General features: G+C 51.9%; 7 protein-coding genes across 7 annotated transcripts; 2 read left to right on the top strand and 5 right to left on the bottom strand.

Annotated features, from left to right (window-relative positions):
• Window positions 1–328: 328 nt before the first annotated feature.
• Window positions 329–1,773, bottom strand: TrAtP1_008890 (uncharacterized protein; the record flags this gene model as incomplete). Its single annotated transcript, XM_014087090.2, has 4 exons — window positions 329–1,225; window positions 1,362–1,508; window positions 1,650–1,693; window positions 1,767–1,773. The coding sequence occupies 4 exons, from the start codon at window positions 1,771–1,773 to the stop codon at window positions 329–331; spliced, it is 1,095 nt and encodes a 364-aa protein (XP_013942565.2).
• A 923-nt stretch (window positions 1,774–2,696) lies between these two features.
• On the top strand, window positions 2,697–4,710 carry TrAtP1_008889 (uncharacterized protein; the record flags this gene model as incomplete). The annotated part of the gene is made up of 2 exons (XM_066114084.1): window positions 2,697–3,129; window positions 4,694–4,710. 2 exons carry the CDS (start codon window positions 2,697–2,699, stop codon window positions 4,708–4,710), a joined length of 450 nt encoding a protein of 149 aa, XP_065970177.1.
• A 654-nt stretch (window positions 4,711–5,364) lies between these two features.
• TrAtP1_008888 (uncharacterized protein) lies at window positions 5,365–6,283 on the bottom strand (the record flags this gene model as incomplete). Its single annotated transcript, XM_014087089.2, has 2 exons — window positions 5,365–5,711; window positions 6,253–6,283. The coding sequence occupies 2 exons, from the start codon at window positions 6,281–6,283 to the stop codon at window positions 5,365–5,367; spliced, it is 378 nt and encodes a 125-aa protein (XP_013942564.1).
• Window positions 6,284–6,528: 245 nt separating this feature from the next.
• TrAtP1_008887 (uncharacterized protein) lies at window positions 6,529–6,846 on the bottom strand (the record flags this gene model as incomplete). Its single annotated transcript, XM_066114083.1, has 1 exon — window positions 6,529–6,846. One exon carries the CDS (start codon window positions 6,844–6,846, stop codon window positions 6,529–6,531), a length of 318 nt encoding a protein of 105 aa, XP_065970176.1.
• A 6,462-nt stretch (window positions 6,847–13,308) lies between these two features.
• On the bottom strand, window positions 13,309–13,674 carry TrAtP1_008886 (uncharacterized protein; the record flags this gene model as incomplete). The annotated part of the gene is made up of 1 exon (XM_014087087.2): window positions 13,309–13,674. The coding sequence occupies one exon, from the start codon at window positions 13,672–13,674 to the stop codon at window positions 13,309–13,311; it is 366 nt and encodes a 121-aa protein (XP_013942562.2).
• A 473-nt stretch (window positions 13,675–14,147) lies between these two features.
• TrAtP1_008885 (uncharacterized protein) lies at window positions 14,148–14,807 on the bottom strand (the record flags this gene model as incomplete). The annotated part of the gene is made up of 1 exon (XM_066114082.1): window positions 14,148–14,807. The coding sequence occupies one exon, from the start codon at window positions 14,805–14,807 to the stop codon at window positions 14,148–14,150; it is 660 nt and encodes a 219-aa protein (XP_065970175.1).
• Window positions 14,808–20,029: 5,222 nt separating this feature from the next.
• Window positions 20,030–23,937, top strand: TrAtP1_008884 (uncharacterized protein). The gene is made up of 2 exons (XM_014087086.2): window positions 20,030–22,844; window positions 22,915–23,937. The coding sequence occupies exons 1-2, from the start codon at window positions 20,456–20,458 to the stop codon at window positions 23,013–23,015; spliced, it is 2,490 nt and encodes an 829-aa protein (XP_013942561.2). The 5' UTR covers window positions 20,030–20,455; the 3' UTR covers window positions 23,016–23,937.
• The last annotated feature ends 855 nt before the right edge of the window (window positions 23,938–24,792 follow it).

Below are 24,792 nucleotides of genomic sequence, written 5' to 3'. Positions count from 1 at the left end.
TCCATGGCTCGATCTTTTTTTAAAATAGTATAGTTGAGAAGAAAAATAAAAAGGGGGTAAAAGAGAAAAAAGAAGATGCCAGAAGAAGTGGTAATTAATAAAAAAAAAATTTGCCTGGTTTTCTCTCTCAAAGACTGGTTCCCCTCCACCGATAGGGTATCTTTTGAGAAATAATGGAGGAGTGGTGAATGTATGAGGGTGTAAAATGGCGCAGAATAAAACAAAGAATCAGAAATTCGAAGCGGAAGGTTTAAAAACAAGAATCTTTAAAGGGCGTCGCATGGTGCGATGCGAGCCAGAGAAAATGGCGAAGAGATGATTGATTAAATCACATAATAATGGCGGGAATGTCAACGTTGGCCTTGATAGACTTGTGGGGCAGGACGCTGCCACCGTTGACGTAGATCTCGTCGCCAATGGTAACATCGTCACCGAGAACAGTCACGTTCTCGAGACGGGCCCAGCGGCCGACGGTGCTGTTCCAGCCAACAATCGTCGACTTGACCCATGCGTGGTCCTTGACCTTGGAAGAGGCCAAAAGGACGCATCGCTGCAGACGAACGCCGTCGCCGACGACGACGTTGGGGCCAATGGTGACGTTGGGACCTATTCTGCAGTTGTTTCCGATCTTGGCCGTGGGGTGAATCAGGACGTTGCCTCCGTGGACGTAGGACTCGGTGGCTGGAGTGAGCTCCTTGCTTCCCTTCTTAGTGAGAGAGGACAGGTACAGGCAGGTTCCGCTAAGGAAATCCTTGGGCTGTCCAACATCCATCCAGAAACCGTCGAGGTCGAAGGAGTGCAGCTGGTTGTCAGCAACCATGGCGGGGAAGGTCTCCTTCTCGATCGAAGTGGGACGAAGCTCAATGCGGTTCAGGACGGAGGTGTTGAAGATGTACATGCCGGCATTGATACGGTTGCCGACGAACTCGACGGGCTTCTCGACGAAGCGGTCGATGCGAGAGGAGTGGTTGGGCTTGTGGACAACGACACCATACTTGGAGGGCTCCTCCACCTTGGTGACCACAATGGTACCCTCATCGCCGTGGCTCTTGTGGAAATCCAGCAGCTCCTTGAAGGGATAGTCGCAGATGACGTCGGAGTTGAGAACGAAGAAGGGGGAATCGTCCTTGGCAAGGATGCTCTCGGCGAGCTTGAGAGGGCCGCCGGTGTCGAGGGGCTCTGATTCGACAGAAAACTCAATGTTGATGTTGTATTTTGCCTCGTACTAAAAGGTTGGAGGTACGCAATCAGTCTCATATATTCACGTCATTGGAGGGGAGCGGATCTGGAGGGGCAAAAGATCTGGTGCGACAAGTCGCAAGCAAGGAATGTGGCAATGAGGGGTCGAGTGCAGGGCTCACCTCTGCTAGGAACTTTTCCATAATCTCAGGACGGTAGTTGACGGCGAGGACGATATCAGTAACACCGGCGGCAACGAGGGCCTCGATCTGGTGCACAATCATGGGCTTGTTGCAGAACTCGACAAGAGGCTTGGGGAGCGTCAGGGTCTAGATGGCGTCGCACAATGGTTAGTCGCTGAGGTGTGTGATGCTGCGTTTGCGGCGGTTCCTCCCCCCTCCATTCCCCCCATTTTCGCATCAATGCCATGGTGGGATGCAGGGCCGAGGACCGTATAGCGTAGAACGTACGAGAGGGCGAAGGCGAGTGCCAAAGCCACCGACAAGAATAAGTCCTACATGGGAGGAGCCGTTAGCTTTGCCATTGGAGCAAGTGGTCGTGTGTGGGAAATCAGAGGCGCGCCGTACCCTTCATGATGGATGTCTGCCGTGATGCGGAGGTAGTCAAAAAGGGGGGGGGTTAAAAAACAGAGCAATAAACTAGTATATCGGGTAGAGAGCGTAGAGAAGAACGAGCGACAATGCAATGCTCGCAAAGCAAATAAAGTCGGCTCGGGAAGAAGAAGAAAAGATGGCCAAGCGGTGGTGTTTTGCAGAAGGATGGGAAAGAAGAAGAAGAAAAGAGGAAAGGAGGGAGAAGAAGACTGGACGTTCAGGTTGGCGTTGGCCGTCTTTAGGTGTCCAGATGTCAACGGACACGAAGTCACATCACGCAGTGGCACGGCGCGCCGGGTACTTGGTGGCTGCGACTCCGTAATGCCTTGGTACCCTTTCATTTCGCAGCAATTCACGAGGCCTGCGGGGCGCCCATTAGCGCGCTGGGCTTAGCGGTTTCTCGTACAGGCACCGCGGGGGGCTCAACACGGCCTAGCACCACTTGTTCCAGCGCCGCAGACGGTCCCTGCCGCCCCTGAGGCACCGCGCAGAGCGATCAATTGGCTGGAATTCCAGGTGTCTTCAGTGCGCCGCACATCAAAAGACCAGCGCCAACACTCTAATTGAGCGCGACGGCTTTGAAAGGCTGTGCTGCCGCAAATAGTGCCACCTGTAGTGCCAAACGGCTCGGGACTTTGCAGGGTACATACATGTACCTCTCGTCGTGTGTAAGAGCCGTGGCAGGCCTTGTACCTGTATCAGAAGACAGACAGACACGAGCAGGCAGTGCGGGGGGTTCGAGTGATCAGGGGTCCTCTCCAATTTCAGACGCAGGGCCAATCAGCTCCGGCAATGCGAGCATGAAAATTTCCCACGCGGCTCCAAGGGAAGGGTATAAAAGCTGGAGGCGAAATTTGGAAAGCGGCCCGTGAGGCTGGCTGCTCCGTAATGATCCGGTTTATCATGCAATCTGAAATGCGTGTTTTGCCATGGCAGTATTGCCTGTATCTTGACCTCAACTTGAGTGCGATACTACTCAAAGACAATCATAGCGACGCCGCTGGAATGGCGGAGCATAAGCCTTCAGCTGTGTCTCGAGATCTGCAAGCGTTGATTGCACAGAAATGTCTCGCCTCGTCGTGCCTCACAGCCAATTTGACCGAGACCGTCCGACTGCCCAATACATTCATTCAGTCGCCGCATCCGGGTGCAACGCCATCACAGAGAAACCAAGTACTACCTACCTACTGGCACTACTATTATCACGCAAGCAGCTCGCATCTCGCATCAATGAGACAATATATTGCTTCTTCGTATTCCAATGACTGGAGCGCCAGCGATACCCTCAGCTCCTGCTCGGGCAGCGCCACTTACATGGCAAAGGGTGGCTCGGCTCGTAAATCTCTCGCGCCAAATAACGCTGTCAGCACTGTCTTTTTTTGCTACCCCTTTCTTCCTGTGCTCCTGACGTGAATTACATCAATTAATGCCTCTATTGAGCATCACATGGAACTTCGCGTCAAGCTTCGGTTTACATTAAAGCAAAAGTATAAGAAGCCAAATCATTCGTCTTCGTTGTTTCTATAAATTATGACTCTACTCATTAATATCCCTGTCAGAGAAAAGTAACCCTCACACCACTCGTATACACACATCTTCCCTCCTACAAGCACCTAATCAAAGACTCCATACATCACAAGACCCCCATCACATCGTATCGCATCATCACATCCCATCCCATACCCTTTCGCTAATCTTACATCAAACCCCCCCCAAACGAGGAAAAGAAGAAGAAGCAAAATCCCAAAAAGAAGCGCCCCTCATTTGCTTCCGGAAATAACCATCCATGTCCTCATCCCGCCCTCCCGTTTCATCTCCGCCAAGGATTTTCTTCTTTTCCCACTTTCAGTCTAGCTGGTCCTTGTGTGTCGTTGGTTCGCCCTCAACTTTTTCTTCTTCCAACTTCTGTTCCTTGCAAAATCCTAAATCGCTCCAACGGGGGGGGCAGAGAGAGCCTCTTGGCCTGGCCTGGCCTGGCCGGTCGCGGCCCAGGGCCACTAAAATCAGAGAAAGTCGTTTCGTTTCTGTGTGTGTGGCTTCATCGGCGGTTGCCGACGCCTTGACCTAGCGGCTTTTTTTTTCTCCTCTCATCTTTGTTTCTTGTTCCTGAGCTATGTTGTGCCACATTACGTAGGTGCCAGAGCCTCGGGTTCTTAGGCTGTCACTGTTTTGACTACTTCTCATCCTGTCAAGGGGAGACTGCCGGTGTCCGCCAACGTGCCGAGCATCACATCACCCCAACGCCATGACTTCTCGTAGCAGTCACGAGGTAGTTGGTGAAAAGAAACAAGCAGACTTTTGAAACATGTTTAAAATTCATCGTCCACACAGCCCTAATACAATGAACAGACACCAAGTAATCCTAATGAAACGAGAAACATTTATAATCTTCATATCGTCATTATCGTAAAGCTCTTAAATTTTTTTTTTTTTGGGTCATCTTCCATTCATCATTTTTTTATATCCAAAAACACATTCATATCTCATTCATTGCTTTATATCATCCAGTTCGACCATCTCATTCTCGCCTTCTTTTTTGGTTTCATTTGCGTCTTGACATCATAAAAAAAAATAGGGGTCATCAAACAATCGCTGGCCTTGGTTCGCACGACAAGGACTCTGCGTCGTTCCAGAGAAATAAACAATAGAAATAGCAAATGAGGTGGGAAGAGGTATTACCAACCTCGCTCCTGCCAGACGCCTTGAAAGAAAGTCGAGGGGCCATCCTTGTGAAAGGCACGGCCATTTCCTCTTCGTTGCGAATGCAGGATTATTTTATCACAAACAAAAACTCCTCATAAAATCCGAGACAAGTCATGGAGAGACTTGACCTCCGTCATAATGAAAGGGATGTCTACCCCACAACTAAGTGAGAGCGAGGCGTGTCGTCAACTCAATAGGAGGAGCAACCGCCTAAAACAGACATGATTCGTGTGAAAAGCCTGAAAGCCTGCTTCTAAAAGAGGCTGAAAGGGGAAAACTTTTGGTTTCTCGGCGCCTGCAATGAAGCCCGCCGGTTCAGGGAGTGTAGGTCGTTTCAGAAAACGACATAAGAGATTGGAAAGGTAAATATCCAAATGCTGAATGCAATGCGCCTTGACTCTAAACACATTGCAGAGAAGAGAATCAATCCAACTTCTAGAACAATGGGGGCAAAGCCACCCAAGGAGCATACCGGCCGCTATAAGGAAGATGAAATGTCTAAGGGTCGTTTCATGTCGTCATAAAAATCGTTGCAACATGTGTGTTACAAAAATGCCTCTTTTATCGCCAGGTCCGCTGTGCGTGCTTTTTTTGGGGGGGTTTTTCTTTTCTTTTCTTTTCTTATACTTGCTCACAACCGCACCGAAATCACAACCGCCAGTAAGATGGAAAAAACAAAAACAAGGCTGGCGCGGTGATGGTTATATCCCCTAAGGGATGGCTGTGAAGCCTTTCGACCACGTGTATATATGCGCCATGGCTGCCTGTGAAGGTCCAAGCCAAAACCAAGGGGGGGGGAGGGAGCGTTCGAAAATTTTGTGTGTAAACAGCGCCGTCAAACTCCGAATCCGATCCAGGTATCGAGCGGCTATTCAAAGGAGGCAGTAGAACTGCTGCTCGAATGAGTGCCAGAGCGACGACCGTGGCGTTCGTTGCTGTCCCTTGAGGATGTCGGGCGGCTCTTGCGGCGGGTATCAGCCGCGGCCGGGAGTCCTTGGACAATTCCGTTGCGGGCAAGCATGCCGCCGTTGACGGAAAAGTTGCGGCAAACCATGAACGCGCGCATGGCGGCGTTTTCCTGGGCCAGCAGATCAGACTCGTATGCCAGGTCGGTCTGGTACTCGCGTCCATTAACTAGGACAAGGCAAGTAAAGCCACTGGGATCACGGTAACACTCGTACGAGGGGTCTGTCCATCCTCGGCGCCGGCAGAGGCCTATCAATAAACATTCGTTAGTCTTTTTATGCTTTTGAAACAAATCAAGCGCCCACATTCAACAATTGCGGTCAAAACAGAAAACTGGGGGTAGAGAATGCTCTTTTGGCATCATGTCAAGGCGTGCTGCACGGGGACCTGGTCAATCGGCTTCCTGCAGCTTGAGGATGCCCGCATGAACAAAGAACCGCCATCTTGGAACAAGAAAGATGATACGGGAAGAAGGAAATTATGGAGAAGAAAAAAAAGGCAACAAAATGTGCAATTGGAACAATCCTTTGCCTGTGCAAAGCCACCTCACACCAAAAGGTCAGTCTAACGGCCACGAGGTCAATTGAAACGACAGAGCATCTCAAATGCCCCCTCCTCCGTCTCGACCAGCCTTCTGGCCGCCAAGGTCGCCGTGGTGGCCGCGCAAGGCTCGATTGATTCCCCCCCCAAAACCTCATACGCCACCCCCACACGAGATTTCGGGGCTGTCGGTATCCATTGGGTTGAAGTAAACAAAACAAAAGCAGGAAAGCTCAATTCATCAACTTACTCTCCAGGTACTGCATGTAGAAGCCACCCATGGTTTCCGATAGTTGTCAATGGATCGTGAGAGAGAGAAGAAGGGGAATTGGGGATTGCAGAGGAGGGAAATTGCCCTTGGTGTGGGAAGAGAGGAAAAAAAAGTGGAACAGAGTCTAGATGCGCCGCAGATATGCGTGTGTATGTACGAGTAAGAAGAGTTGGAGTATGGCTTTGTGTGGCAACCTTGGAGAGGAGAAGGACCAGAAAAGCTTAAAGCCAGGTCAAGGTGTAACCAAGGCGAGATCTAGGGTGACGAGGTCCCAACACAAAACGAGAGGGAGACGAAGGGGATTAAGAACAAATTAAAGTAGACAGCGCGGGCTCGGCGGAGAGGCAGCGGAAACGAAACAAGTTCAAGAACAGAAGCTGGCCAGCGTCCAGGGTGGAGCACGAGGACGGCCGAGACGGAGGCCAGGTGCACCGCTCCGGTAGCAACTGCGGCGGTCGACAAGATCCAGCGGCGAGGGATGTAGGTATATGCGCGCGCGTGTACCCGTACGTGAGAATCTGCGTCTGGATGCGTGTATGTTGTATGGAGGTTGTCCTGGTCGGAAGCTGGCATGGGGGGAGGCCACAAGGATGAGCAGATGTGCAATATGCCCGTGAGCATGTGCGTTCTGGCATATGGCCATGCATATGTACTATGTAGGTGTCTGTCTGGTGTGGATGCATGTACCGCCGTCTGTAATGGCTACCACTGCTACTAAAGATATGTATGCATGTCCTGATGCCTCGTTACCACGGAGGGCCCAGGGTCTTGTCGTAGAGGAGGATGAGCCGGTCCTTTGGCGAGACATGTGGGCTTCATCGCAGACCTCGTTGCTAGCGCGGGGCCGAGGGGTGTCTGGAGAGAGCGAAACGCGCGAATGGACGTTGATGAGAGCGGCGATGCGGCTCTTGGAAAGAGTGTGACCCCATCGCTGATGTGTTGGCAGCTCCCATCGCCAGTTGTTTTTGCAAACCGCTGGGGACTAGGCCGCTCCACCACAAATGTACATACACTTTGGTGGCAGAGAGACGCACCGCCTAACCATTACTGTAAATGGCCGTCTCCCCATTTGAAATAAGTTTCGCCCCAGCGGTGCCGGCGAGTCGTAGCATGGACGGAGGATGGAGATGGAGGTGCTAGGGAGACAAGTGGTAAGGTATGCCACCGGCTAGGAGGGGCCCAGCGCCAGCATTCGGCCGTTCTGACCTGGGTTTTTTTGCGAGAGCTCCGTTCACCTACCTGACCCAGCCCAGGCCCTTGGTCCCTCTCAGCATGGCTTCCTCGTCTTGTTCTCACTGCTGCAGCTGTCTCCCTATGTCGGCCGTACTGGCCGCCGGAAGGGTCGCGTCTGTAGGCGCCCAATCCCCTGTCTCCAGCGGGGTCTACCCATGTTTGGCGCTTCGACCATGTTCAACTGAGGTTGCACGAACGATTAATCAATCGGCGGCCAAAAATCATCAACGGCAAGGGCGTACCCCTCGTGCAGTTCGTCATCAGTTTGGCCAACGAAGTGGTGGCAAAAGTGCACAAAGGGAGCCAAGCTGGTGCGAGTTTCGACGATCTCCTGAGCACAACCGCAGAACCAGAAATCAGCTTATCCCAAGTATTCATGGCAGAGCAATTGGCATTATGTCGTGAGGTGAGCCACACAATGCGTGAGGTTGAGAGAAATGTATCTTGGTAGCCACCCTCACCCAATATATCCCTCCGAGATCTATGGCAGAGCGGCCGCTAATGCACAGCAAAATCCCACAGATACCTATCGTCTTGTGCATGTGGAAGGTATCTGTGTGCCGTATAAGAAAGAGCCTTGCGTACCAAAATGCACTGTGATCAGTAACATGTAACCGCCTTATAACAACTGTTCGAGGTTGGTAGGTATATGCAGTAGATTCAATGTTTCCATTGCACCATTGCACCATTGCATGCACAGAACAAGTGCACGCATGGAACACACGCACACTAGGTATTTGGCGCATAGACACCTTCAACTGTGCTCACAATCCTTGGGAATTGGTGGTCAGCTTGCTGTCGTTTGGTTGGACTGCTTCACTCCAGGTTAGCCGGCCGTGGTTTCGATCGCCAGTTTGAAGAACACGCGTGTGTGTGTGCTACTCAAAAGTGACGATAAGCCATCACACATACGTAAGGCACGCTTTCCTTTACGCTTCCTTTTCTCGTGTTTCACATCTCTATCAGCCAAAGAGCCAATTGGCACTAGGGCCATGTTAGCAGCACTATCTTCTCAACTATAATTGAGTAAACCTCAGGGAGATGAGGCTTGGTAGAGGCTATCCCATACACCTGCCCGGAACGTGCAGGCCGAGGCACAAAAGGAATAGTCTCCTCGGTGCTCCAGACGTCGGTGAAGAGGCGCGAAACCTGCTACCACTTGCATGAAAGTGAGCAGACCAAAATCGTTCAGAGTTTTAGATGATAATCATACTCCATGCTCCATCGCTCAAGTCCTCGCAAAGGGTCTAATCTCTAGCGTCGCAGTAGTTTGGCTGGCGAATAGTGGGCCAAGACCGGACGGACACAAGGTGATCCTGGTTTCTGAGAGAATCGTCCAGCGGCTGTCGAGTTGTAACATAATATTGCTCACATACATTGGACATGAGGCCTCGTACGAAGTCTCCTGCCGCAGATATGCTTCCCTCGACTTGCAAGCGCGCACACAGTGTGTTGTCGCCGCACACATGGTTCCAGACTTGCACGGAGAACAATCGTGACAATTACGGTGAAGGTGACCCGATTGATTGGCCAGATCCGCGAAGAGGGGGGCGCAAGGCAGCCAGAGGCAGACGCCCTCAGACCCTTTGACCCTCTTTAAGTGTCTTTGTGAGGGGGGGTCTTTGATTAAAGGCCGCATGCAACGATGAGCTGGCAGTGCCGCCGGTTGATATTAAAGCAAACACACGCAGCGAGCGGTTCGTCGAAGCAACTGCCATGTACAAGTAGGTACTCGTGCTCCATGGCTTGCACGCCTGTAGGTATGCCTGCCTGCAGTACATCAACAGCGACACCCTCAGTAAAATCCTCATATGCGCGGGGGCCCGAGCGCTGACGCGGAGCTCTTAGACTATTCAGAGCTGTGGGTGAGTAGGTATGGATGACAGAAAGGCCGCTGCGTGCCCGGTAGAGGAAGTGCTAGCAGCAGCAGCAGGAGCAGCAGCATACCTGCAAGTAGGTACAATTGAACGAATGGCCTGAATGTAGGAGAAGTACCGAGACCGGAGGGTCACCTTCAGCATCAGTTTCTCTCAAGCCGGTATGGTAATTGGCGATGGAAACCCTGCACAATGAAATCGTTCTTCATCACCTAGAAACCACAAAGAGGGACCACCAAGGAGGAAAAAGCCACCCACGCTGGATGACACTTTGGTCTGGGGTAAATATCCGTCACCATTGCTGCGAAACTCCGAAATACACTGTGATATGTGTGATGGATGCTAAAAAAAGCATAACAGATGAGCAAAAAGGGGGGGCCGGCTGCTTGGGCCTAGCACAAACGTAGCTCGTCGGCGGATTGTCAGCGAAGCTTGTGATTCGACAATTGGATAGCTGCTGCGACCGAAACACCACTCATCGCTTGCCTAAGGTTTCGCTAGCCAAATGGCCAGGCGATGATGGAAAACCACAGCAAAAAAAGTCCCCTTGTCCGCCGCGCCACTCGAGACCACTGCACAACTGGTCTTTCGGTGGGAAACACGCTTCTTAGTGTCACGCTGTGTCCATGGGCTTCTGACAGGCCAATGGCGGCCAGATCGGAACCGGCCGCTGGTCCCAGCGACCTGGACGCGGCCGTGAGGAGCAGACAGACAGACAGACAGACAGACGGGTACGAAGCAGAACGGTCCTTGGACATTCGACGAGGCTAGGTCATAACGGTGAACGCGTGCTGTCAGTGTCCCTGTCCAAGTCAAGGGAGAATGGCTCTCGATGGAGGACTCGCCATCTCTGAAGCGGTGACGCTATCGTGTTCTGGACGCTCTGAGCCGTCATATTGCTTGTCATTAGCCCGGCCTGCGTCCACTGCATTTCGACATGGTTAATTGGATGCAGCTGCACACGCCTCGCGCAAAGCGGCCATGCTTCGTGGGGAGCGAGAAGACATGACAGAGGCAAGGTTGCGCGTGGTTTAGATCAGGAAGCGATTTTTGCATTCCAGCGATCCTGCCAGGTACTCGATACTTGGCCCGTTCCCTCTACGTCAAAAAACCCCCAGCAGGCAGGGATAGCTCCTGCCCTCTGAGCAACCGCTGACTCTGGCCTATCGGAACCCAGGCTCCAAAGTCCCAGGCTCCAAGGTACCCGGTACCTGCGGGCTGGCAAAAATGCTGCCAACGAATGAGCCATTAACACGGCCTCACGCCACTCACTCGCTGCAGCCTCGCAAGTACATGTAGACTACGACTGTAGCAGTATGGACGATGTACTTGCAGCGCAGCTCTGCCTCGACACCTCCGAGGCATTTAGACTCCAACGCATGCCGGCGGGCGCCAGGCTCATAAAGGACGCTGCATCTTTCTACAGGCATGGGGGCCATAAGCGCTTCTGAACTTGCGTTTTGTGTAGCCCCCTATGCAGCGCGAGCCCGTCAGGCCGGGCAATCGTGGGAGAAGGTCCCTGCAGCGCCAGGCCAAAGACGGGAAATAAGAAGAAAGGGAAAAAAAAATTCTCAAGAGAGGCCCTGTGGCAAAGAGGAGAAGAAGAAGAAGAAAACTTTTGCGATCCACATCATGCAACTGCCCACTTCTGGCTTTTCATCCAATCCCGGTCCCTCGGTGGCGGGAGAACGATGGGATGTGTGTAAGCCTTCCTCCTGAATGGACGGCTGCAATTCATTAGCAGAGAATAAGAGCCCATATATCCGTTATCTGTAGGCAGATCAGATATGCAGAGGGCATACTTGTACCTGTAGGATGCGAGAGATCAGCTTCCAGTTCCCTATCATGCCAGCGAGCTCAACGCGTTGAGATGATCTTGCCCATCACCGTTCTGTTTCGCCTCGGAGGAGAGAAAGGGAGAGTGGCAGATTCGATTCCCCTCTTTTCACTGGCTGACTCGTCATGCATACAGCAGGGAAATCCAAACTTTCCAAGCAGTTGTCAGAGAGTTAATTTGTGCAAGTGAATGGAACAAAGCAGGCTGTCCATGTAAGGCGGCCGCATGATATGCGGCCCTATAAGCGGAGGGGGGGCGTGTGCCTGAGGGCTGTGCCATTTTGCGAAAGAAGAGATAGAATCGTTCATTAAGACCTCTTACATGAGAGAAAAAAAAAGAGTGCATATGTACGGCATAATGAGTGATGATCAAAAGCGACGTTTCATGAAGCATCGAATCCCTCTCGGGGCTCAAGGTAACGCCGCAGCAGCCGATGGATTTAGCCCATATTGCACGTATATGAACTCTCTGTTTCCTGTTGGTTCGTAAGCCAAAATCGTACAAGTAAGCTGTGGCTTCATGCTAGTAAGGGGATCGTTTATCACGAAGAACTTGTATTGGAAATGTGACCCTTGTTGTAAGAGAGGAGAGAGAGTACTACCAGATAGGCACTACACTCATATAGACTGCTTGCGGACACATCGGGTGGCATGTGCTACAAGTACAAGTATGTATCTCACATCCATGTATCCGTAGACGAGAATCTATTCCAAAAAATATCAGCTCTCGATAGCAGTAGCCCACCTTTGGCCCAGCGATGATGTGCAGGCCTTGCGAATGCGGTGTGGCGCCCCCCCTCCCATGAGCTTTCATCCGAGACATGCTTCAACTAGTGCTCTCCGGAATCTGTACGCGGGAAGAGGCATACATGTATGTAGTATTGAGATCATGTCCATGTATGCGGCAAAGGAAAGGTCAATTGCCTCTGTGCTGTGTAATTTTCACAATATACTCCCTGGGCGAAACAGCGTCTGAGTGCGTTGCTCAGGCGCAAGAAGAGATAGAGCTTGCTTCCCTCACATAGCAGCTCAAAGACTTGGCATTATCTTGGCGGATGAAGTCGTGTGGGGAATTGGACTAGGTAGTACGGAGTACTCCGTACATGCAATGCAGGGCCATCCCAACAAGGAGCCTTCCACCGTATTCTGTGCTTCTTTCGGCGTAACCACCCCCCAGGCAGCCTGCTTCGCGAAGGAATAAGCCCGAGCTACAGCATTCAAATGCCAGCTTTGTCACTTTTCACGTGTGCGGGAAGATCGTGGTTCCTTCCATTTGAAGCGAGTTGCTGTGATGATAGCCACATATGGCATGTTGATAGGCTCTAAACGATTTGATGTACATTGCTTCCTTCTTTGATATCCTGGCAGCTGGTGAGCTGTCAACGCACAGATTCCCTCTTTTTCTTGATAACAAAAACCGGCTGAGCGGTGGCGGACTCCATCGTTCTTCTGCCTAGTTGGTTGTCGGATCGACCATGAAAACCTTGCCTACAGTCCCGTCCGTAGGAGGATCGGATAGCACTACTGCCGCTGCTAGGTACTATCGGCGGCATTGCTTGACCCGCTCTTCTGCCATCTTGAAGCGTCTCGACGTCTATCGACAAAAGGTCGAAGACGGTACCCGTCTACCCCGAGGCACACGTGAAGATATCTGGTAAAAGGTCAACCGGTATCATTGTACGCAACTATCCTCCTTTCTCTCTCTGTTAGCCTATGGAGGATAAATCACTGTGCAAGCAGCGTATTAGTCTTTTCACTGGCTCCGCTGGAAGGGATAAGCACTGTATGGAACCTAATGGCCACTTATAACAGGAGACGTCGGCCGCCTATTCGCAGCTAGAAGCCCTCTTTCGATGAGAAGTAACTTCGAATCGCGTCAACTGAATGCTGAGGAATTGCATAGACGGGGTGAAGCGTTCCGATCCGGTCGTCCTCATCAAATATTTGCTCTCCCTTTGTATGAGGCAACACCTCCCAAACGTCGCCTCCAAGAAGGGCCTCATCGGCTCGAGAGGCAACCAAACGCCACTTGTTCTGTGCGGAGCTGAGACCAGATAGAACGTAGCAAGTGTGGTACGCGTCAGAGTACCTATGAAACAGCATTAGCACGCCACGATTGCTCTGCAGATTTTGTCCTGATTGAGAGCACCCACTTGCTAGGCTTGTCCCTCATGCCACCCCTCCTAGACATGTCTTGACAACAACAGAGGATGTAACGAATCAATCCATTTCGGCTGAACAAGCTGTCGTCTGCCTCCGTGTCTTCCATCGGGCGACCTGCAGGGCCAGCTGTCGGCCCCTCAGGCCCGCTCAGACCGGCCTCAATCAGGGGCCAACATCCACCAACCCAGTGGCTATAACAGCCGTCGACAAGCTTGTTCGTGCGGCCTGAAAAGCCACCTTCTGGAGCATACTGGCGAGATGAGAGCCAAGAGATAAGACGTGGTACATCCATGTACCTATCATGCCAGGGAAAGCGTCAGAATGCAAAGCTCTCATGGCACTGCGTCAATGGACGACGCCCTGGATCGAGACTTACCGTCTGATGCTTCGGTGTGGGGAATCAATAATTGAAAGGCATCCGAGAGCGCAGAAGGCATACGCACCATGCGCCTCGATCCCGTGGGTGGCTGACACGCCTCCCTCGTACGTTTGGCCTGATTTTTTCCGTTTAGCAGAGTGGCAATTTAGACAGCAAGGGCCGGAACATGACAAGGGAAAAGAGAAGAAAAGGACGACTTACACAGCCGGACCCATTCAGCCAGGCCACTCAGGAGACTTGTGTGGCCGGCAGCGCATGCAGGAGAGTCGGATGATAGTTCCAAAGGCAAGTTGAGCAGAGATATCACAACAGCTGCGCAGTAGGCCCCCCCTAAAATGAGACATTAACCAAGGCACGGTACCACGACATGGGCGACGATCAGAGACTTACCTCACATCTTCTTCGCCTCCGACGGCCATCTGGAACCCCCCATCTTGTTGCTTGAGCTGGCACAACCACTTCCACATGCCTCTCCTGTCGACCGCTTCGAATGCATCGTCTCCGCCAACCAATGCCAGCGAGAGGATAGTCGCGTAGGTGGTGGCAAGATGCGATGACTGGCCAAAACCCCCTCCGAACCCGCCCGTTTTATTCTGCATAGGGCGCACTGTCTCAATAAGCCTGGCGCGATAAGGCTCGAGATCCTCACCGAGAAGAGACAGGGCATTCAGGCACCAATAGAATATCCACGGCCTGCTGGGATCCGCTCCCACAAACATTGACGGCAACGCTCCTAGCTGCTTTTTCAGGAACCTGACATGTCGCTGCTTGTCCAGACGGGGGATGCCATGGGCGTTGAGCTGGCTGTGTTCTTTGCCAGTCAGGAAGGGCAGAATCTCATCGACCGTCTCATCCTGGATGTTGGACGAGTCTGTCTCCAGCGCATCGCGAATCATGGGAGGAAACATGAAGAGGCTGGGGATAGATGCACCTTGCTGTGTGCTAGGAGGCGCAGGGCCAACCTGTTGTTGCTGTTGTTGTTCCACGCTTGCAGCCATTTTTCTCAGTTGATGTTTGAAGACTACTCGAGAACGTCGAGATTTCATGATGTGGACTCAGAGGCTTGTCATCTCTTTTAGCCACGAGAGCATATGGCAACCCCGCTCATCTTCCCACCTTGCCGGCGCTGTGAGCTATTGGCGAACGAACAAACGGCTGAACCTAGGTAATGTCAGGCTGCGACAGAACAATAGAGACTGGAAGTCGTGGTGGCAGTATTGTGCCCGGCAATATCCCGGCTATTAATTTTAGTGCCCGTCCCCCACTCTCCTATGTTGTCATGGGTTTTGAATCAACATGTGAACATCAGGAAACCCGTGGAAGTCCTGATAGATGTAAATACTCAAGCTAAAATTCAGGATTCCATGTCAAATAATCACAGATAATTGAAGGTCGTTGCAAGAAGCTAAGTACCTATGCATGGAAACGTTGTTAGCTGCATCATGGCCATTGTCACTAACGAGTCGAGATTGTGTAGCTCGAAACACTATCAGCTTTACGTTTGCGTGGCTTTTGGCTTTCGTCTATTATTGCCTAGTGGTAATGATAGACTGGCGATTGAATGAGTTACGCTCTAGTTGTTATATATTCAGCTTTAGGCTAGCCTCTTGCATGGACTCGTGTGTCTTTGCTACTCGGAGTGTCTCTTTCTCACCAGGCTGGGTAGTCTAACTCAGAGAGATTTCTTGCGATATCCTATTGCCCGTTGGTTCCACTTTTGAATGACCAACTTTGAGGCTTCTCCCTTTCTTGTTGGATGAAAGTCGTTGAATGTCTCTGTTTCGAATACTAGTGACACAAACATCCTTGAGACGGTACTGGGGGGGTGAAACATATGTCTCCCTATTGGGTCTGTGCTGTGTTGCTTGGCTTGGCGACAGCTAAACACCCGACGATTACATGGACGATGCTATGCGTTGCTGATACTAATGAGCTAACAACTATAGGACCCAGCTGTTGACGTCTTTGGTTTTGAAACTAGAGATGTTATGATAACCTTTCCTTGCTGCTATTCATGGGCAGCCATCACTAGTCTGATGAAATAGAAGACACCAGCTTTGTGCCCGGTGACACTCTACAACAAGTCCACGATGAGATCAAGCCTTGTCAATCAGCCCATCTCCAACCGACGAGCCGGTTACCATCTCGCCACATCCAGGGCAGCATATATCGTGAGCTCGGACGGTTCCGGACTACATACATGAGACTATGAAGCACGTTACTTTGCTGAGTCGCACGATAATGCTGCTACCCACTCGCTTGGAAGACGGGACGACAGCCCGTCTCGAGTCATGGTATACGCGGAGACTTCTTTGTGTCAGCCAAATCGCGAACATCGGTTTCAACGTCAACGAGTTCATGGTTGCTCAGGAGACGTGTGCCCCGTGAGTAGAAATGACATAGTACCTAGTATTGTTTATTTACGCTGGTACTTTTACGCTGGTATTGCATTTGGCCCTAAAACACATCATGCAAGCTTAAAAGGTAAAATGTAGGGGGGCTTGGCAGATGGCAGATGGCATTGACGTTTTGTTTCTTTCTAGGCAGTAAAGCTTATGAGAACGTCATGGGTCCAGCGAAAGAACCGAATTTTCTAGATTGGAGGGTCAGGAATTGGATACTCCGTACAATGTCTATTCGCTTAGAAACCTGTCACGCAACAAGGATCCCTGCAGACGAAAATCTTGACTTTACAATAACCTACCTGCTTCTAGCTCGGATACGACAGAAAACGATCCATTTACTAATGCAGTAACATGTCAATGCGGGAAAGGGGATTTGATTGGATACAATCGGCCGAGCATCTTGCTTATTGTTGAAGATGTTGTATGCGTTGGGCTGAGAGGGTTAGTAATATCACGAGCAGCCGGATATCCGCCATCGGCAATGCAGCACGCCCTCGGCTCGGAGCGGGTTACTTCTTCTTCGCCTTCTTTTCGTCCAGATCGTCAAAGTGGGTAATGTGATCTTTTTGTCTCAGACAGGCGAACGAGGGCAGGAATGCAACATCAGCAGGCCTGAAAAGCCTGAGGCGGGGTTAGGCCGGGACACGTTCACAGCCTCTCAAGCAAGACCGTTTGCCTGTTGGGTTGTTTTCATTATAGTATAGCATTGCGTCCGGCTCAAGCATCTCAGCGGGCCCGTTTCAATGCTCAATGTCAAGGACGAGGAGATGGTCGTGGCGCTCTGACCCTCTGGGTCGTGATTCTCTGGTGGCTGGCGATGGGTCTTCCCAGGGAGCCTTGCTCTTGCTAGCATAGCATCGCCAGGATTCAGAAAATAGATCGCGCGGTTCAGTCTGGCCAGACTGAGCACGTTTGAAAAAGCGCTGCAGCTAAGAGGAAAGAGGCAGGGCAAACGGTTATCTTGCAATGCCGTGGCAGGGGCCCTCGGCGGTTGGGCAGCGGAGCATTGGCGGCAGTTCCGTGAGCAAGGGAGAGGACAAAACTGTTGGCAGAATCAGGCGAGGATTCGACAAGCAGCGAAGAAACTGCTTTTCCGGAGCCACGAGAGTGCATGATTGACGGCTGGGTGCCACTGCCACTCGTTTACCTATAGAGCCGTACATACCGTATCCTCTTTCTCGTCTGGGGTGCCCGCACTATCGGCAACGGCGTCACGGAGTGTAAATCTTGTCGGTTAGCGGACCCAGAGCTCCAGCTCAAGCTCAGATGGTGCTGAGGCTAACGGATGGTACTTGTAGCTGTTCATCGCTTAGCAAATCGAGTATATTTTAAGTTAGCAGCAATAGGAGGCAAATAGGTGGCGTGCGTCGACGCTCATCACCTGCTCTGTATCATGATCGAGGCTGGCTGATTGAGACGACGCTGGCCGGATCTGCTTGACTCGACTCGACTCGGCCATCACCGAGGTAAGCAAACCGGTAAAACTTTTTCTTCTATCGACAGCACTTGACAGTAAGTAGTAATCGCCGTACTCGGTCGAATAAGCCTGTGTATTGTTACTGTAAGCTAGCAGACGACGGGGAAAACGGTATCTATCCGAAGGTGAATACACCAATACTACCTTACCTTTTAAATCCCGAGCCCCTACTCTTGTGCAATGCCCACCAGATGGTTAACCTGATGCAGCAATAGAGATCCAGCACATGGGACACCCGCATGCATATCTTAATGATGATCGATCGCAAAAGTATAGGTGAAGACCGATCTAGCTGTATTCCGCCTGGGCGCACATCATTCCTGCAAGCCTCATCGTCGGAGGCACCTGGATGTCTCGGATTCACTTTACTCCCAGTCCGAGCATCGTGTAGCTTGTAGCTCGGGCAGTGATTGACCTAGCTTGGCCCAGGTAGGTATGGGAGGCGAAGATGAGGCTGGGAAGATGTCCTCCGTATGCAGGACTGTGTATGACAGGGCAGACCGTCTCAGCATAAGCGTACAAACAGTATACCGACCTGTCTAGGTAGCAGACTTGGTTGTTTGCAGAGCCGACTCAGTCATAATGATGCCCAACTGAGGCTGCCACTGTTAAACGCCAAAAGGCATGAAAAGATCCGGAGCGTACATGTAGGAGCACTCCAACACGTACAGCCACTACTACCCCAAAAGCTACAGGTACTGATTGGAAACCCCAGGTTATTGGCGGATTCCATGGCAGAGCGGCCATGATCGGTGATAAGGGTTTAGCTGGAACCTTAGCTGCTGCTGTGTGCACGCCACAAAATGACAGCGCATCACTCCTTTGCCGTCCAGGCAATGCATCGGCGGCGGGCAACCAACGAGTAACAGGCTGGCATGTGTACGAGGGGATCCTGGGACTCTGGGGACAAATGGGGCAGTCGCCAGGATAGCAGGCCATCGTCTTGATAGAGGAGGGGCGCCGGTTCTTGATTTCTTGGGCGCATGTTGGAGTTGATCCATGGCGGCCGGAGACGATTGGATTTCCTTGCTCCAGCAGGTCAGTATCAGATGCGTACAAGTACAGTATGAACCAGACTTAGACGCCGGGGGACTGCCCTGTCTGGAAATCTCGACGAATCTGCTACGAAGTCTAGCGACGCCGTTTCGTACCCACTTGCCTTGCGTTTGCTTCTTTTTTTTCGCATTTTTTCTTCTTCTCTTTGGCCTTCCGATGGACCCTTGCTGCGATGGGACCTTGACAAGGGCCTTCTTGGTGGAGAGGATGCCGGGGCTGATGTGGCCTGCGCGAATCGTGTAGTCCTTGGCTAGACCACGGGTGCAGCATTAAGGTCGTACTACTAGCAGCATACGATGTGCTGTACATACTGTAGTGTGTAGGTCTGCAGCAGCAGTTTGCAAGCAGCACGTATCATACGGAGCCGGTATGTACAGTATGAGGCGTTTGTTCGTATTTGGCGACAGACGTGGCAGCCCAGATCTGGCAGACGCAGGAAAAGCAAGGTCTGCCGGGATGGAACGCCGCTGGATGACGGCATTGACACGCCGCTGGAGAGTCATGATGCCGGAGTTTGCTCCGTTACTGCGCAGCCAAAACGATGCTACTGCGGCGCTTCTGCTGGCGATGGTTTCTGGCTGCGATGGGCGTTCTCGAGCAACAACTGCTAGTCAGTTGGTTTGGCGAAGACGGGATCTCCGCTAGATTAGGTTAGCCCGGCAGAGATGCAAGCTGGAGGCACTAATCAGGTAGGTTTCGCGTAGGGACTGAGGACATGAAGGCTCGCACAGATGTGCCCGTGTAAGTCTAGCAGCGAGTAAAGGCCTGCGACAGCGCCGATAAGTGCAGAGCAGTGCCCGCTTGCTAGCAAGGTATATCGATAGTATGCATGTACTTCGTGCCACTCTGCTGCTGCAGCCATGGACCAGACCATGGACCCTTCGAATGGAATCCATCGTCGTGCTCACCCGTGGCCTGCCCCGATGCCCCTCTCTGCCGATGCACTGATACTGTACTGTCCTCGATGAGGGGCGCTGCCAGCACTGCACAGTGCCAGCTCGGCTGCGTCGCAGTGGAATGTGGGCGATGCTGGTGGCGCCATTTGCCAGCGCGTCAAGTCATACTGTCCTCCTGCCCGGCGACACAGTGCATTGCCGTCTCCGATTGGGCGCTGCCATGGCGCCCTGTACTCGCCGTGGCCCTTCTGTGCCCCTCTGTGGCTCCCTGTGGCCCTCGCTGGATCGCCGGCCGACTGCCCCACCGGCCTGCAGCTGCAGATGTGCCTTGGCGCCGCCCATTGGCTGCGGCGCCAGCTCACCGCCTCTTCGGACCCCCGCTCGCGATGCCTCCAAATCATGCCCACCCGCCGACCACCCACAAACTCCCAAGTGCTGCTCCAACCTCGTGCGCTCTGCTCTCTGCTCTGCTCTCCCCCCGTCCACAGCGAACCGCCATCAGCAAGCGACCAAACAAGCTGCTGGCAGAGCAGTGCGGTATACAGTGCAGTGAGTGCAGTGCAGCGCAGCGCAGCTCCAAGCCCTCTAGGCACCCAGAAAAGCGTCCCGGCGCGCCGTCCAGCTGGCCTGCAGCAAACCGTTTCCTCCTTCAACCCCGGACGCTGCCCTTCTCCTCTTCCCTTTTCCAACTCGCCCTCCCCGCCGTAATCCCGATCATCCCTCAGACCAGACGCTCCGACTACTGCTGGCGACAACACCACGAAAGAGCGGTGTCATCGGCCCAGCTTCATATTATACAATACGTCCTTTGCTCGCATCCAAGCGTATCGCTTGATCGTTCCTCTCTTCTCTCCCCCAGAATGACCCTCGAGTTCAATGTCAACGGCGGGGGCGATGCCTTACTCGATTTGACCTTTGAACAGCAGCAGCGGGACCGGGCAGCTGCCTACGCCTACTCTACAACAACCACAGCTCACTCGAGTCCAGGGCCGTCGTCTCATCTCGTCGCGGCAATAGGCTCCTGGCCGCTACCCGTCAACATGAACGCCGCCAGCGCCATCAACTCTCCCCAGGAAGCTCGAGGCAGCTCTCCCGAGGAATACCACCCAAACTCGCCTCTCTCACACATGTCCAGCCCTCACAGTCACCCTTCGCCGGTCCAGCACTCTCCTTACCAGCAAGCGACGAACCCTCTGACCGACTGGGCTCTTCACCACCACCAGCAACAGGCTGCTCACCACCACCACCACCAGGCTTTGGCCGGCCATGACATGACGCACTATATCCAGGAATCCACGCTGGTCAATTACAATGCGTACCCGAGCTACCAGCCAAATCCCATCGATTATCTACCGCCGACTACACAGGCTGCGATGCAGACCCATTTGCTAGAATCACCGTTCAGCTCGATGCCCCCTCTGGATGACACCGCACATGCAATGCACTGGGGAGGTGCAGGGATGGGAAACTGGCAGGACTTTCAAAACACTCTGCAGCTAGACGGATTGCAGACTGTTGGCAGCAATTCCCCCACCGGTACCTATCTTGAGGTCCTTTCGCTGCCATCCTCCTCTTCTGGCGATGGCTGGGCGGTGGTGGACTGGGGAAATCCCGGCCATGAGCTGTTTCAACCTACTCCAAGCGCTGCCATCTTCAACCCATCGCAGACCCTGCACTTGAGGACCAACTCTGGTGGTTCATCTGACGGTGGACGCTCAAACGAACTGAGCAACTTTGAAGAAGTCCAGTCTTTTCCTTCTCCCTACTCGGCACATTCCGATGGCCACACCGATCATCGAAATTGCTACTCTGCTGATGGCCATCATCACAGCCATGACGGCCACCACCACCACCACGTCCACGCCCACCAACACCACCACAGCCCAGTGGCGGCAGTTGCCCCAGTTTCCATCAAGGCCGAGTCTTCCGTCCGCCACAGCCCTGGCAGTGGAGCAGGCTCAGTGTCTCCCTCTTCGTCCAGCACAACCTCAAGGAGAAGCAATGGCATTCGCAAGAGCCCCATTGCCAAAGCACCCAAGCCAGTTGTCAGACGTATTTCTAACGGAAAGAAGGAGGGAGGAAACACTGAGAAGAAGGTGGGCCGCAGAAAGGGTCCTCTTTTGCCAGAGCAGCGAAAGCAAGCCAGCGAGATAAGAAAGCTGCGCGCTTGCCTGCGATGCAAATTTCTTAAGAAGACTTGCGATAAGGGAGAGCCATGTGCTGGATGCCAGCCGTCTCACGCTCGCCTCTGGCAGGTTCCCTGCACGCGAATTGACATCAAGGACATTGGTTACTTCATGAAGGACTGGAAGGCTGACTATGAGAGGCACATGGACCGCGGAGTGTCTGTCTACAATGTCAAGGGCTTTGCTCAAAAAGAGACCCTCATGTGGATCACCCACGGCTACGGCTTTGCCCTGCCCGTCATGGTCCGCGAGGTCTTTGTTGCTGATGACAGCTGCTTCTCTGTCGAGTGGGTTGAGTCATATGTTGCTACTAGCGACACCATTGACTTCGAGACCCGTACCGAGAAGCTCGACGTTGGTGCCGAGGGCATCCGTCTCGATGCCCTTTCTGAGTATCTTGACAAGCACATCGAAGGTCCCTTTGAAGACTTCATTGATGATCACTTTGAGGGCACTCCCTTCATCACTGAGATTCTCAAGACTGCCCACCGCTACTACGTCAAGGAGAAGATGCCCGTCATCCGAAAGGCCCTTAAGTTGGTCCTTGCCTACAACTTGACTATGCACATCACCATGGTTGAGAGCCAGGGCTCTGAGATGCCCCTTGATGGTCAGATCGACGACGAAGACTCCAAGTACTACGGCCGTACCGTTGCGCCTGTCATGATCAACTTCCAGATTAAGTGTGCTCTGGCTGACATGTGGCGCGAGCTCCAGCGGGACATCCTGGAAGAGCTCTCTGCCTTGTACTCTGGAGTCTACAGTGGCGAGAAGATGAAGAACTGGCCTACCATTTTCCTCTTGGCCTCAATCCTGCTCGCCGTGTGGGAAGAGATGCAGTTCGACTGCCACTACCGTGTTCCTGACCCTGTGGCGGTGAACAAGTTCTGCAACGACATGGAAACGACCCCTGTTGGTGTTATTGTGGGTCTCTTCCACGCCATTTCTCAGAAGCTTCCCGCCTTCACCGACTGGGACACCCGTCAGCACGGCCACCTGCTTCACAACAATGTTGCGGTCTGTGATGCCATGACCGAAGTGCGACAGCATGTCATCAAGCATGGTAAGTTTGCGTACACCTGCGCGCCACCAAACACACCACCGAGTGGAACTAGACTAACCATTTTCTGCAGAGGCCTACCTGCGAACCCGAAGAGAGGCCAAGTTTGATCGCTATGACTTTGATTCGCTTTCCAACAAGTTCCTTTCAAAGCTTGTTATCCGGGCCAACTAAACCAACAGTGGGCTTTTTCTAATTTGCTTTTTTCGTCATCTCATATTTTCTCTTTTTTTTCTTTTTTCCAATTGTAATGGGGCCGGTTCAGCTAGGCGGACTAGCCATCATCATATTCTTCACGACTTTCCTTTTACATATGATTTTTATACGGTCATTCAGCGACGGCGTTGTGATAAAGATTCTCTCTGCATAAATCTTTGAGAACGACTTATGAGCTCGCGATCTACTCCACCTTAGCGTTTCTATTCTCTTCATGGGTTGACCGCCGCCATGCACCACGACGTTATTGCGGAATGTCTTACGAGCCTGATATGACTTTCTTCCACGAATGTATGACTTGAAGAAGAAGACCTCTCTCTTTACATCCTTATGCACACCTCACTCTCCCCCACCACTATATCTATCTTTTGGCTTTTTGGTTTTGCGTTTTTCCATCTTGGGCAGCTCATCTACACTTACTTTTATTGCGGGGATATGCGATTTGCGATTTGATTTTTTCTTGCTTTTTGAAACGGAGAGATACAGATACTCTCAAAATATGTTCGTTATGGGATTACAATGTTGCACGATGTAGTATTATGGAATCTACAGGCGGAGAGTGGTTATGCAGCATAGAGCGAACATGCATGGTATTAGGCGCCTTGGGCCACGGCGTTTCGACCTGGCCTTGGATGGAGTGGGATGATTTGAACACATGGTGCCTTGAACAGTTAGGCAGTTGGGTGCGATGGCTGGGCATGCCACGAATAAAAAAAGCTTTGACTTGTCTGTTAATGGAAGCGATTTGATTTGAACGATGCGTGTTTTCTGATTTGTGATGCTCATATAATACTAAATAGTTGGAAATAATCTCACGGTCTCACTTACACGATGGCGGGGTAACTCGCTGTAGCTTAGAAATACAGATTTTTAGTCGCTGATTACAGAGTGCAGCAAGGTGCTGTGCGTGTTGCCATTGATACTGAGCTTTGGAGAATCATCCAACACTGCTGGCCACAAGAGACTCCTTGGACATGGCAGCTATTCTAGCCATCAATTAAGGACACTCTCTACCACTTGTTGACTATTCCTCTCAAAAGGACCCCAAGCAGGTGGCCTTTTATTAGATCTTGTCCTTCTTCTTCTCTTCTTACATTAAACATCACCCGAGCGGACTAGTAAATCCCGGCACCTATGGAGCCCCTCTTCCGATGTGTGAACCAAGTTCAAAAAGCAGGCTGAAAAAGCGTAAATGAAAAATAAAAGAGCCATTCGGCCGAGAGACTTTTGGTATTATTAATGATGCTTTTTAGGAAATTTTACATCTCCGGCAAGGCTGGTCAGATAAAGTGACAGGTACCTGTGATTTATCTTGATCGCCAATTTTGCGCTCGGTATATCAAAGTACCTGTTCTAACACTGCAGTACTTAGGAATTATTCCCGAAAGCGAGATGGATTCAGTCATGTATATCGCATGTATATCTAAGACATTAGCAAGAGGGCATCTGATACAGAAGTTCATGCTAGCATATATGAGGCAATAGCTCGGCATGTAGTACTCATGCAAACTTAGGATAAGCCGCGTGATATTGCCATCACTCATCATCGGTATGGTAGGTATTTGGACAGTGCCCGTTTTGGAGAAATTCCCCTTTTACATCTAAGCTGACTTTTGCTGACAGCATTCCAGACTATTTAATCTTGCCAGACGTCAAACTAAGACCTAAGTTGTGAGATGATGCACTGGAATCGGAAGCCAAGACCCTAGTGGCAAGCTTTGTATTGTTGATGATG

Source organism: Trichoderma atroviride, chromosome 4, assembly GCF_020647795.1.
Source record: "Trichoderma atroviride chromosome 4, complete sequence".
NCBI lineage: Eukaryota > Fungi > Ascomycota > Sordariomycetes > Hypocreales > Hypocreaceae > Trichoderma > Trichoderma atroviride.
Note: the sequence above shows the minus strand (reverse complement) of the source record. Positions and strands in the feature narration are given on the sequence as shown.

Excerpts from the sequence above, each read along its gene's own strand:
- TrAtP1_008884 (XM_014087086.2), top strand. The coding sequence starts at position 20,456 with ATGACCCTCGAGTTCAATGTCAACGGCGGGGGCGATGCCTTACTCGAT. Across the intron at positions 22,845-22,914 it reads ACAGCATGTCATCAAGCATG|AGGCCTACCTGCGAACCCGA; the intron begins GTAAGTTTGCGT and ends CATTTTCTGCAG.